At 45.4% G+C, this 14,599-nt stretch overlaps 2 gene segments (V, D, J or C); both read left to right on the plus strand.

Annotated features, from left to right (window-relative positions):
• Nucleotides 1-9,492: 9,492 nt before the first annotated feature.
• LOC105511421 lies at nucleotides 9,493-11,073 on the plus strand. The segment is given in 3 exon segments: nucleotides 9,493-9,619; nucleotides 9,709-10,145; nucleotides 11,032-11,073. Coding segments are annotated over 3 exon segments (570 nt in total).
• Nucleotides 11,074-13,459: 2,386 nt separating this feature from the next.
• Nucleotides 13,460-14,599, plus strand: LOC105511233. The segment is given in 2 exon segments: nucleotides 13,460-13,599; nucleotides 13,760-14,599. Coding segments are annotated over 2 exon segments (522 nt in total).

Genomic DNA, 14,599 nt, shown 5'->3' on the forward strand with positions numbered 1-14,599 from the left:
CTATAAGAGGATTGTTAGTTTAAGATTTTATAAGACCCTCTAAACAACCACCTGCGTCACCGCAGAGTCATACCCTGCAATGGGCCACACAATGTCCTGTGAGGAGCCAAGCTCTTCTGACATTTTATGTCTGGTGGTCTCCAAGCCTCTCTTTCTCAGGAACCAAGGGGTCCCTCCTGTCATAAGTTGCTGACACCCAAGGTCAAGCAGCACTGGGTTTGGGGGAATCATAGAGGTAACTTCCAGGCAAGGGTCCCAGGGCAGGAGGCAGCTGGAGAGCACAGTAGACAACCCAGGTTTTGGGGAATGGATTTGAGAAATACGTCAAACCAGTTCTGTTATTCTATCTTCCATCTTGTCTATTCTCTAATTTTCTTATTTAAACTCAAATCTACAGCATAAATTCCAGCCCTGATCAAAGCTCCACATCCGCACAGACACCTTCTCTGAATCCTGCAGGAAGCAAACTTGCCTCTGTCCACTCCCATCTGTTCAGATCCCATGGACCATGGTCTGGAAGCTTCCTCACTCATCTACTCTCCCTCTCTTGACCTGAAGTGTCCTTGGTTTAAGATCACAACTCCTCACTGGATTTCCTCTCCACACTGACACTGGAAGACGATGTTTTCTCCTTTTGGTCTCTTTATTCCCAGCATGTTGAATCATCAGGCTCAGAGTTCAGTGTCTCTGGATTGTAGCTTTACATTGGCCTTTAGGGAGGAGAGTGGGTCCTGACCGTTCTCTTCGTGTCTTAGCTTGCCTAGGTCTCCTGAATTCTGTGTTTCTTGGGGGCTCCTCAACTGCACTATTTCACACAGGGTCTGCAGGACTGCACCGCAAAGAAACACAGAGGCCGAGCCTGGGGGCATCCATGCACTCCCAGGTGAGTTGTTGGGACAGGTGGGGTGTCTCTGAAGCAAGCCTCATCCAAGGCCCCCTCAGGCTCCCTCCGGTGTTCTTCCCCAGCCTCGGTCCCCTCCCTCACAGGCCCAGTGGATTCTGCTGTGCAGAACAGAGAGCAGTGGACCTCAGGAGGCCTGCAAGGGGAGGACATCGGACAGTGACATCACAGGATGCCCCTCCCACTAGGAAAAGTGAGGCTGAGAACTCAGCTGTTCCCCAGGAGGACCAAGCCCTGAGCACAGACACAGTGCTGCCTGCCCCTTTGTGCCACGGGCTCCAAACTGCTCTGCTGGGCACTGCTTTGTCTCCTGGGAGCAGGTGAGTCCTTGCAGACAGGAGAGCACCGCCATCCTGAGCCTGCCCCCCACCCCTGTGTTCTCCACTTTACCTTGGGGAGGTACCACCACACTGTCTCCTGTGCTCATCTTCCATCTGCTTTTCCCGCAGACCCAGTAGAGGCTGGAGTCACCCAAACTCCAAGATCTCTGATCAAAACAAGAGGACAGCAAGTGACACTGAGCTGCTCCCCTGTCTCTGGGCATAACAGTGTGTCCTGATACCAACAAGCTCCAGGTCAGGCCTCCAGTAATTGTTAAAATGTCATAATGGGTTACAGAGAGTAAAAGGAAACCTCCGTGATCATTTCTCAGGGCACCAGTTCCCTGACTATCACTCTGAGCTGAACATGATCACCTTGGAGCTGGCAGACTTGGCCCTGTATCTCTGTCCCAGAAGTTTGGGACAGCCCTGCAGAGCCAACCGCATCCTGTGCACAAACCTGCCTGCCCCAGTGTGGAGCAACCTCAGCCCTGACATATGTGAGAACTTGGGGACTGCAGGGAGAAAGAAAAAATAATTTCATGATGCTGGATCCAGCAACCTCGGGCTTTTCTGCCATTCAGGGCTGAAGGAAATAAGGCCAGGCAGCTCTGCTCAGAAGATGCTGCTGCTCCGGTAGGTTCACTGCAGAATCACCTTCTCCACTTGATACAGAGGTAGAGGACATGTTCATCATGTCACAGCTGGCGCTCTTTTTTTAACGGCAGGGAATTTCATTCTGGAGTCAAGATTGTTGATAGTAGCATAGTGTTGAAGGTAAAAATCACAGGGGTTTGCTTTGTATAATTTAGGGTGAAGAAATTGAGATTTGGGAAAAGTGGAGGAGAGAGAATGTGATTAAAGATTTTTGAAAATAGAGATAAGGCAGAAGGTGGTAAGCAGTGGTGTTCTGTGCACCATGAGCTCTCTTCTCACCCTTCCCCAAATTTTCAATATCTAGAAAATATAAAGGAAGGACTTACAGCAACTCGCGTCACTGGTGGCCAGTCCCAGTTGGGGATATCATCAAAGAGCCGCTTGCCTGGCGTGAGAGTCCTGGAGTTGGTTCTGATGTCTTCCCTGTGGTCTTCTGGCCTGAATCGGAACTCTTCAGGACACACTCAAGTACCTTCCAGAACACAGATGAGGTCATTTTACCCTTGACAGTAAACAGGTAAAGGCTCTCCAGTTTCCCTCAAATAAATTCTACTTCCCTGGGATGCCTTTCTAACGCTCATCACCTAGATCCAATTACCTTCTGTGACCAAACAGCTCTTTCAACATTTCCTAAAACTCAGCAGCCTTTATATGCTCTGCATTTGTCCTCACTATTTCCATGGCCTGGATGAACCTTTGTTCTCCTAAGACATTACCAGACACCGATCATCTGTGAAGGACAGGCTCACACCTGCCTCTCCCTTCACTTCCTACTGTGACATTCCCTGGGACTGTACTGTATCACTCTCTTTCCTTTATTTTCAAGGGAAAAGCCAAGTATATAATTGGTTCTATTTGATGTTTGTAAAGTGAGTAAGTTAATCCTACTTATACTGAGTCCTGGAGTATGATTAATCAGTGTCTTCCCTTCACAAAGGATTCTTCTTACCTGAAATATCATGGAGAGTGATTATGAATAGCCTCAGTATTTCCTGCAACCCCTGCAGTATTCTGAGCAGTTGTGTGGTTCTAGTCTGGATTGATGAGCAGTGCTGTGAAGTACCGTAACTGTGTCTAACGCTGCAATTTGCAAATGTTCTTTTGGAGCAAAGAAAATCACGTTATAGTAATATTTATCCAGTCTCATGATCCTGCAAAAATATTCCTTGTCATAACCACACTTTCTCAACCACATCTTTAGAGATTTGATGAGGCTGGAACATCATCAAAGATGCTTTTCAGAAATCAGCGTAAAACACTGAAAGGAAAGTCAGCTGAGCTCAGTCATGGAATGTTATCATCTTTGGCAAGTAAAAGATATTGTGTGTGGCCAGACTCTGTGGCTCACATCTGTAATCCCAGCATTTTGGGAGGCTGAGGTGGGTGGATCATGAGGTCAAGAGTTCAAGACGAGTCTGGCCAACATAGTGAAACCCTGTCTCTACTAAAAATACAAACAGTTAGCCGGTGTGGTGGTGTGTGCCTGTAATCCCAGCTATTTGGGAGGCTGAGGCAGGAGAATCTCGTGAACCCGGGGGGGCGGAGGTTGCCATGGGCCGAGATCTCGCCATTGCACTCCAGCCTGGGCAACAGCGTGAGACTCCATCTCAAGAAAAAAAAAAAAGATATAGTGTGTGTGAATGTGTGTGTGCATGTGTATGTGTGTGTGTGTACATGTACGTGTGTGCATGTGTGTTCTTGTGGAAACTCATTCACATGGACATAGTTTCTCTGGGTCACATTACTAAGAGGTGCTGGGTCACTGGTGGAGCTCATAGACACTTCTGCGGAGTGACAGGTAATGTCACAGCCAATTGAATCTGCCGAAGTTACAGCCGAAAGGGTTGTTTATTTCAAGATTTTGTAAGTTCAGAAATACATATATAAAAATCTAAGAATTTTCCTTCTAAAATACACTATGTAAAATTTGCTAATAATTCATTTAAATACAAAATATGAAAACGTGGGTCTGATTAATCAAAAGGAACGATTGAATACAGTTTCCAGGCTAGGTCTATTTGATATCTTCACACTGTTTAAATCTGTGACCTGTATTTTTCAGGCTCCTCTCATCCCTCCTAGCGTACTAATTGCAGTGCTGTAACATTGTTTATTTTGCAATCAAAATGTTGGTTAATGCATACTTTTGCCTCCACTAGCTAAAGGTGGACTTTAAGGTCAACTCTAGATTGGCCCTTCTGGAGAAGTATAGAGAGGGCCACCAAGTGTGTGAGAGGGTCGGGATTGCAGGAGTGAGAGCAGGGCATCTGTTCCTTCTTTGAACAATCTTGAGCTCATTAGGCCAAATGTGAATCCATGAGACTGCGGATTTTTGGCCACTTGGTGGCGCTGTGGCTCCACCGTGCTGTAAGAAACCCTGGGTAGGACTGGAGGGTGGCCAGGAGAAAGCTGAAGGGGATGACGGGCTGCCTGATGGTACCAGGCGCCCTTTGGGATTCCCTGAGTAGGGCCTGGACATGTGGACTTAAGCACAGACCCCACACTGCCAAGGAAGGGCGGGGGTGCTAGCGTCTTCAGTTTGCACCAAGGAGGGAGTGTCTCTGCCTCTACATGGGGAGTGGAAGATGAAGGGGCTGGGATTGCAAGGACTGGGAATGAGTGTCTGGCCTGGGACAGGGAGGACAGAGGAAAGGCAGGTGTGATGTAGGCATGTGGGGACTGTGTTCCACCGGCCCCAACTTTAGTTTCAGGGCTGTGTAGGACAGGAAGGTCTCCTGGAGTAGCAAAGCCTGGGCCCTGCCGATCGTAGCAGCACGTAGGGGTAGCCTACAGAGAGAGTAACTGGGAAAGGCCAGTTCTCCAAGGAAACGCCAGAAACTTTCCTGCCCCATTCAGGAAGTAACTGTGAGGCAGGTGCTTCCAGCCAGAGGGGCTCAGGCCCTGCCAAGCTTACAGGGTTTTCTTTCCCAGACATTCCCTGCTGCTTCTATATGTGATCTGCTTTAAAGCTCACTGAAATCACAAGTATTTATTATTTTGCCTGTTTTTGTATCTGAGGGAAGGCAGCTGCCCCTGGTCTCATATTTAATAACTGGCTGTCGTGTGTTCTCCAACACCTCTCCACCCTCCCCTCCTCTGTACATCTGTCCCCTCATCTGGCTTCCTCCTTTCAGGTCCCGTTAGCAGGAGGGGAAGGTCATGCCTCCTATGTGACCACTGTAACCTCTTCTTTGACAAGTCCAAGAAACGTATGACTTCCAGGCCAAGCATATCCATTCATCCTTCATGGCAGCAAAAAGAAAGATAAAATTTTCTACACCGTAGACTTTCTGTAACTAATGCAATCTACCTTGAGGAAAAGTAACACGAATAATTGTTATTCATTAGTTTATTTTATATCTTTTCTTCAATGAAGTTTTTGAGGCCCTTTCTTTGTATATTTTATGGCATAAGATAAAGCATGACAAACGTTGTTTAATAAAAAATATTTCATTTTAGAGTATTAAGGCTTAAATTTATTTTGTTTTATTTTAGTTTTACTTATTCAAAGTACTTTACTTGGTTTCTGAATTATACAAATTTCCCTTTCTTTCTCTTTCTCTCTTTAGCTACCTCCCCCATTTTTTGCCAGCGTTTTAATTTAATGTGGTAGGAACATGAAACATGAGATCCTTATTTTAAATCGATTTTTAAGTGTACAATACAGTATTTTAATCTACAAGTGCAAGGTTGTACAGAAGCTCTAGATCTTACTTATCTTGCTGACTGAATTTTTGTACCTGCTGACAGCAACTCCCCATTTCCTCCACTCCCAGCCCTTGGATATCACCACTTTTATCTTTGCTTTCATGAGTTTGACTTTTAGGTAGCCTACTATAAGCAGAATCATGCAGTGTTTGTCTTTCACCAGGCTTATTCACTTAGCACAGTGTCCTGCAGCTTTATCCATGCTATCACGAATGGCTGGATTTTCTTCTTTTTAATGCTTAACAATATTCCATTGTATGAATATACCATATTTATGGTCTTTCACTGTTTCTGCGAAACCGTCTGTCACGTGAGTGGCATAGTCATCTGCAGAACCGAAAGCATGGATTACATTAATGCACATTCACACTTCAATTCTACTCCATGGGCAAGATGTAGAAAAAAATAATGATTCCATCATTTACTGTTATTTTACTCTACACAGAATAGAAGTCCCTCTTTTGGGAAGTTTCAGTTATTTAGAAATTCAAGTGTCAGAAGAAAACCCTAAGACACAAATGCTTCTCTCATGGTACAGGTGAGACAACTGGCCCATTGGTTAAATAACTTGACCAAATTAAATGGCTATTAGGATGTAGTACTGATACTCCATCCCTGCCCAGTCTAAGTTCAGTGTTTATAGCTCTATAAAATATTTCATAAAGCTGCCAACCTACAATAAATTGGAATGTTTTCCTCTACATCCCTTTTAGACCTGCTGGCTCTAATAGCATCATAGTCACAGATCAGTTTACCCTGGAGACAGTGGTGTACGGAAAGTGGTCTGAAGAGGCACCATGACTCCCAGCTGTGACTTCCACTCTAACACCAGCTCATCGAGATCTGAGGCCAGATCTTAAAGGGTTTAGTTTTAACATTTTTTATCTATAAAATGAGACTACTACTCTCCATCAGCAGAGATCTATATAACCTTTAATGGCATAAAGTATCTAGCATATAGTAGAAGCCTAGATATTTTTATTTCCTTTGCTGGTCTCAGACAACCTCTTCCACCATGCCAATGTGCAAAGACAGATATGGACACATTCTGCAAAGGAATCTTCGGTTGAGGACTCAGAAGTCACAGAAATGGAAATATATATGCCTGATAATTCATTTGATAGAATTAACTTGAGGATGTAGCATACATATCTCCTCAGACATTTAAAAATCAACATTTTTGATACATAAATTATATGAAGCAAACGCGACACCTTTTAAATGAACGGATCAGTGATTTTTGAGCAACATATATCAACGTATGCAACCCCACCTCTATGAAGACGTATCTGCCTCACCCAGAAAGTCTCTCACTCCCCTCTGCAATGCCTCTCTCCGTCCCAACGACCAATCATGTGACCTCTATCATTGCAGAGTCATTTTGTTCGCAAAAATTTTTAATGCAAATGTCAAACCTCTTCTGATTAATCCCCTTGAATACACAGCTAAATAATCAAGGCAGGGAGGAGTTCCTGGGAGGTTTTCTGGTTTTAGAAGGGGTTGAAGCCATGTGAGCTACCTGACCCATGGTAGGGACAATTCTATCTGTAGTTGGATGTTGTGCCAAAATAACCTCAAAAGGTTTTTTCAGCTAATAGAAGCTGATTCTACAAAATCTATTCATTTTCATTCGTTTATTTTCTCATCAACTCATTCAATCAAACAAATGTATGTTACTTTTTGACAAAAGTTAATTATCTTTAAGGAAATTATTTTGCGTTCCCATCAGACACACATGCAGCTGGGCTTCGTGTTCACACAGTGAGCATGCTGGGGTCAAGCAAACCATCATCACAGCGACTTCATTGACAGACGATGTCTTATTGGGAGAAGGGTTCTCTTTGACTTCACCCCAAGTGTCCAACCCATAAAACCTGAGCCTTGAGCTAAAATCGATCTTCCTGTTCTGGCCCTGCCCTGGGCACCAGGCCACTGTGCTGTGTGTTTCTCTGTCTCCTGAACCAGAGTCCTGGGCACAGATATGGAACCTATTCATGGGCTTGTTTGATCCCAGCTGTGACTTTCAGTACCAGATGTCCTTAGCTGTGACTTTAATTTCTGTTTTCTTTATTCTTAAGTTCCATAGATGCTGAGTGACCCAGACCCTGGTTGTGCTCTTGTGCTGAAAGGAAACAAGCACATGGGGAGGTGAGCAGAATATGAAACAAAATAATGTATTTACAACCAGTGGCAAAACTTACTGGCAGGTCCTTTGTCCAAACACTGTTGAGAATTTGAAGATCATGACAGCAGAGTTTAAAACTAACTGCAGCGTCCTTCCAAATGTGGGGCTCTGTGCACCAAAGGTACAGTTTTGGAGCTCCTTTTTTTAAACGAAACCAAAAACCAAAAACATTCCATGTTCATGGTTTCAGGCCATGAGAGAATATTTTTCTTTTTACATTTTTATTTAATTTTTATTTTTCCATATGTTGTCAGGGTACAGGTGGTATTTGGTTACATGAGTAAGTTCTTGAGTGATGATTTGCAAGATTTTGGTGTACCCACTACCCGAACAGTATACACTGCATCGTATTGTGTCTTTTATCCCTCACCCCCTCCCGCTCTTCCCCCCCAAGTCCCTAAAGTCCATTGTATCATTCTTATGCCTTTGTGTCCTCATAGTTTTGCTCCCAGATATCAGTGAGAACACACGATGTTTGGTTTTACATTTCTGAGTTACTTCACTGATAGTCTCCCATCTCATCCAGGTAGGTCACTCCAGATGCTGTTAATTCATTCCTTTTTATGGCTGCAGAGAATTTCATTTTATATATATATATATTTTTATATTATATATATCACAGTTTCTTTATCCACTCGTTGATTGATGGGCATTTGGGCTGGTTCATTTTTATTTATTACTAAATTAATGGCAGGTACATTCTTCCTTACCTTAAAGTCTTGCCCTGTCCCCCCAAGTCCCTTATACATCAGGACACCTTTGTGCCCATAGATCATGGGCAGTGCTGGGCAGCCGCCATCATCCACACAGAGAGGGCAGTCAGCAGCGTGAGGTGGTTCTGTCTGCTACAGTCTAACCCCAGGCGCAGAAACAAGAGCCCTGGGTTGAGCTGAGGGTGCTCAGCTGGGTTTGTCAGGAGCCCCATCTGTCAGTCAATTGACAAGAAACAGAACAAAACGACTCTTCCAATGTTGATGAACCTGCCCCTGGGATTTGGAAACTTGCTAACAGAGAAAACCCATATAGACAAAGGATTTTAAACAGGATTATGGTCAGTTAAGCAAATTAGAAAAGGATACTTGAAGGAGTATTTGGGACACAGGAGTCAAAAACACCAGGAAGACATGAGGAGGTGTTCTAAGATTCTAGACTGTAGCAATACTTAGATAACCAATATCAGTGTATTAATGAGTTATTATTATGATTGTTATTATTTTGAGATGGAGTCTCATTCTGTCATCCAGGCTGGAGTGCAGTGGCACGATCTCGGCTCACTGTAACCTCCGCCTCCCTGGTTCAAGCGATTCTGGTGTCTCAGACTCCTGAGTAGCTGTGAGTACAGGTGCACGTCAGGATGCCTGGATAATTTCTGTATTTCAGTACAGATGGGATTTCACCCTGTTGGTCTCCAACTCCTGACCTCAAGTGATCTGCTCTCTTCAGCCTCCCAAAGGGCTAGGATTACAGGCGTAGGCCACTGTGCACAGCCAAGTAATTATACCATCATGGGAATACAAAATATACTTTGAGTTACAAACTAATTACCAAAAGATCTAAAAAAAAAAAAAAAATGGTATACTTGCACCAATTCAGACAAAGGCATTCTTCCTATCCAAACTCTTCACTGGTGCATTTATCTTGAATTTGACCATCTGGGGAAGGGGCGTGGCCTCTCCTGACAGGAAGGCTCTGGGGCCCAGGGAGGGAGTATGAGGTCTCAGAACGATACCCTTGAAAGACCTGTTCCCCTTTCACCAATGCACAGACCCAGAAGACCCCTCCATCCTGCAGCCCGTGCCATGAGCATCGGCCTCCTGTGCTGCGCGGCCTTTTCTCTCCTGTGGGCAGGTGGGTCCTGGGCAGGGCCCCTTGCATGGATTTCAAGGCCCAGCGCCTTCCCACTGGGGCTGCAGCATCAGCTTTGTCCTTCTCTGCAGGTTCAGTGAATGCTGGTGTCACTCAGACCCCAAAATTCCAAGTCCTGAAAACAGGACAGAGCATGACACTGCAGTGTGCCCAGGATATGAACCATGACCGCATGTACTGGTATCGACAAGACCCAGGCATGGGGCTGAGGCTGATTCATTACTCAGTTGGTGAAGGTAGCACTGACAAAGGAGAAGTCCCTGATGGCTACAGTGTCTCCAGATCAAACCCACAGAATTTCCCGCTCAGGCTGGAGTCGGCTGCTCCCTCCCAGACATCTGTGTACTTCTGTGCCAGGAGTGAAGCCACAGTGCTGCACGGCCGTCTCCTCTCTGCACATAAAGACAGGAGAGGCTCTGCCCTCATCCCCACCCCAGACTCAGCAATGCCCTTGGTCCTAGCACCAGAAACTTTGGAGCCCCAGTGGGCCCGGGCAATGCCAGTCTCGGTCTGTGCCAGGTGCCTCTGCAGTCGGTCTCAGCCCGGCCTGGACTGGTCCCAGCACCTCAGATGTCTTCTTTGTCCCCCTCTGGTCTTTCCTCTGAGCTGTCCTTTTGGGCTGGGACCAGGGGTTTCCCAGCTCTGACTTTCCTAGTCATTCACTTGAGTCTGAGACCTCGTAGGTGAAATAGGATTTGTATTTCAGATCCATCTAGACTCCCATCTCTACCTCAGTACCAGATGCTTTCCTCTCTATGGTTTTTCCTCATTTTTTTTTTTTTTTTTTTTTTTTGAGACGGAGTCTCGCTCTGTTGCCCAGGCTGGAGTGCAGTGGCCGGTTCTCAGCTCACTGCAAGCTCTGCCTCCCGGGTTTACGCCATTCTCCTGCCTCAGCCTTCCGAGTAGCTGGGACTACAGGCGCCCGCCACCTCGCCCGGCTAGTTGTTTTGTGTTTTTTAGTAGAGACGGGGTTTCACCATGTTAGCCAGGATGGTCTCGATCTCCTGACCCTGTGATCCGCCCGTCTCGGCCTCCCAAAGTGCTGGGATTACAGGCTTGAGCCACCGCGCCCGGCAGTTTTTCCTCATATTGAACCCTAAAGTCGTCTTAGCCACAGCCTGCATTTCCTATATTCACAGTCACCCTCCAATACCTTGCTGGGTTTCTCCGCCCCGACCTCCTTGCCCTTCTCTACTCTTGCCATGTTGAGAGACTCCAAAGTCCACTTCCTGTGCCCTGGGCTGGAGACTTCCTTTCTGTAGTGATCAACACCTACCTGTGCTTCAGATCTCAGCATGATCAGCCCTAGTGATAATCACCACTATGCTTCCCTCGGCTCCCAGCTGAGGTCAGTTTCCCTTTAATAATCTCTCATGCTATCCTGTGTCTGTTAGTCAGTAGAATTTAGCACAACTGGAATCTTCCAGATACTTTAAACCCCATGAAGGCCAAGGCTATGTCTGCTTTATATCCCAACAGCAGTGCCTGGCACAGGGGGAGACCCATTTCAAAGAGAATGGATGATTCAATGACGCAGTGAATGATGGGTGGATGGATGAACGAATAATAGGAGCACCCTAGATCCATTTTACCCTGGCAGAGATCTGGCAATAACTATAAATCTTACCCGTTTGATTGCTGGGCTAAGGTAGGTCCCTGAAATTAATGGGGAGTCACTCTCATGGGTAAGATTTCTCCTGTGTCTGTAGCACCAGACCTCCTCCAGGTCTCTATGCTCTCCTTCGGACTCTTTCCCCACAACAACTCTAGACAGATCGGAGATCCGTTTCCAGAAACCCATGCACACAGGTTTGTGATTTTGGAACCACTTCTGGTACCAAAAACTCCATTAGGTTTACATCAATAAAACAGAGCCACTAAGAGTACTATGGAGAGGAGGATTTACAACAGGAGTTAGACCTTATATAAATGTAGGGGGAGCTGAGGAAGAGAAGGTCTGGAGGGGAGATCTAGCCAGCAGATTTAATTCATGATTAATGTGACCTCTTATTCTACTCAAAGGAGAGCATACAATTTCAAATAAAAAATATTGATTTTTCTTTGTAAAATTTGGACCTAAATAGTGAGCTACTTTTGTCCCGTAATTGTCTTAAGTTGGCTAATGGTGGAACAAATCCTTGATGGTAGGATTTTGGTTTCCTTGGAAGAACAGAAAAAACAAAAACAAACAACAACAACAAAAAAACAAAACCTCATGCATATACAGCCTTACAGGCTCTGTTTTTTGGAGGAGGCATAATAAAAAAGAAACAGAAAATCAGAATTCTCTTCTGGAACCTACACTGGGGCTGTCCTCAGAGCAGGCTGTGATGTGAGGAATCTAATCTATGGGGGTATTTCGCAGCTCAGAGTGCAGCAGACAGTTCCTGACCCCATGCATTTGGGGGTGAGACCGGAGACAGTTGAAAGGCTATGGAGTCTTGATGTTCTGCACTCTCAACCCTGGCCTCTCCTTGAATTTCACAGATTAACATCAGACCAATTCACTCCCACTATTAAAAATATTAAAACAAAAACCGAGGAGGAACAGTGAGCAGAAGCAATAAACTATTAAAATGAACATCTTAAAGATTTTAAATTCTGCCATCATAAGATGTGAATGTTTGAAGAGCTACATTTAAATGAATACAAGAAGGAACTGAAACAAAGACATGAAAAAAGAGACTGCCCCAAACCATCAAAAAACATTAAAGAAATAATCAAATAGAATGTCTAGAAATCATTATGATTATTCCAGAAAACAAAATGGAAGTTAAACAGCAGATTCAATGCTTCTAAAGAGATTAGTAGCAATATCAAAGATGGATCTCAAGAAATCACCTAGAATGAAACACAGAAAATTAAATGTAAAATATAAAAAAGTGAAGGAACAAGGAAAAAATGAAGTTTTTAGAATATCAGAAAGTATAGAATGTTTTATTGAAATTTTTTTTTCTTATATATAATTGAAGTTTCAGAAAGAGAAAATAGGGCAAATGGCCTGAGATGACTGTGTATATGATGTTAGCTGAGAATGTTCCTGAGATGTTTGAGACCGAAATCCTTGTTCAAGAAATCAGATGATTTGCAAGACGAATAGGCAGGTCCCAGTGAAATTGCAGACCACAAATGACAAAGAGAAGATTTTAACAGCAGTCAAAAGGGAGAGATAAATATCTTTCAGTGGAATAGAATGAGAGAAATAGTTACAGTCAAGAAAGAGAATTAAAAATAACCATTAAATCAGAACTGTAGTCCTCAGTTATTGAAGATTCAGATTGATTTAAAAAAATCTATAGGACAGGAAAAGAAAATATGGAACACTAAAAAAATTCTGTGAGTTTGCCACCAAGGTATCTTTTCTGAATCATAGTTAACGAGGGTGGGAAATGATCCCAGAAGAAAGGCACGAGGGCAGTTTGTGAGGAAACCCATGTGATGGGGCAGTCCCGTTGGGCACGTGTGACTGGGGGAATGGAGGAGACTGCGGCATGAATGGGGATGGCAGAGGGGACCCTGACTTGCAGGAAAGACAATGAGCCACACTTTGGTGCCTGGTGTTGGGGTTGCTGTTGGCATATCCTACAGAATGTGCCCAGCAGACAGAGGAGCGGCTGTGAGATGAGAAGGTGAACTCGGAGACGCAGCGTGAAGCCTCTCGGTCCAGACAGCACAGGAGCCCAAAGCAATGTCCCATGCAAATAACGCTGTTTACAAGGAGCATATAAATATTTAAAGTAATCATCCAAGTGTGTTCTAATATAAATCCTGTGTTCCTGAGGTCATGCAGATTGGGAGAGGAAGTGATGTCATGGTGAGAACTTCCGTGTAAGGACAGGGACGTCCCTCCTCCTCTGCTCCTGCTCACAATGACCCTGATCTGGTAAAGCTCCCATCCTGCCCTGACTCTGCCATGGGCACCAGGCTCCTCTGCTGGGCAGCCCTGTGCCTCCTGGGGGCAGGTGAGTCCTCAGACACCAACCAGTCTCATTATGTGTGTGGGTGTGTGTGTGTGTGTGTGTGGGGTGTTTGTGTGTTTGTGTGTCTGTGTGTGGAGGGGTGGGATTCGTGTGATGACTAAAATTGTTTCCCTTGTTCTGTTCCTAACTTGTGCCTCCACAGATCACACAGGTGCTGGAGTCTCCCAGTCCCCCAGGAACAAGGTCACAGAGGAGGGAAAGGATGTAGTGCTCAGGTGTGATCCAATTTCAGGTCATACCGCCCTTTATTGGTACCGACAGAGCCTGGGGAAGGGCCTGGAGTTTTTAATTTACTTCCAAGGCAACGATGCACCAGACAAATCAGGGCTGCCCAGTGGTCGGTTCTCTGCAGAGAGGCTTGAGGGATCCGTCTCCACTCTGAAGATCCAGCCCACACAGCAGGGGGACTCAGCCGTGTATCTCTGTGCCAGCAGCTTAGCCACAGCATGGCACGGTCGCCTCCTTCCTGTGCACAAACCTCATCCTTCTCTCTCCTTGCAGCATCTAGAGACCCTTAACAGAGACCTCTCTTTGCTCCCCGCTCCCCGTGGGAAACAAGTAGATTTGGACCTCAGCTGTCCTTTGGGTAGAAAGAGACCACAGATTCACCCCTAAGACACAGTAACCGTAAATGTGGGTGGTGGAAGCAGTCGTGGCCCACTGGACTCTAGGAGTCTTCAGAGCCAGTTCACTGCTCTAAGGCAAGCACTGGGTGTCTTAGCCTCGGCCTTCAGGGCTGGGACATGCAGTTTTCCTTGGGGCCTGGGAGGTTGCTGCCCACATACAGAAGCTTTGGGCATGGGCGGGGAACAGGCCTGTTCCCCTGCATCCATTCGGGCATCTGGCATCTGCAAGGTCTGAAGCTTCATCCACAGGAACATTCTTTCTTCTGAAGCCTCTTCTATCCCTGTCACATTGGAAGTTTTCTGCAGTACCAGAGCAAAGCAATCTTCGTGTTTGACTTAAACATCTTTGTGGCTTT

This window comes from Colobus angolensis, unplaced genomic scaffold (assembly GCF_000951035.1).
Source record: "Colobus angolensis palliatus isolate OR3802 unplaced genomic scaffold, Cang.pa_1.0 Scaffold2, whole genome shotgun sequence".
Lineage (NCBI taxonomy): Eukaryota > Metazoa > Chordata > Mammalia > Primates > Cercopithecidae > Colobus > Colobus angolensis.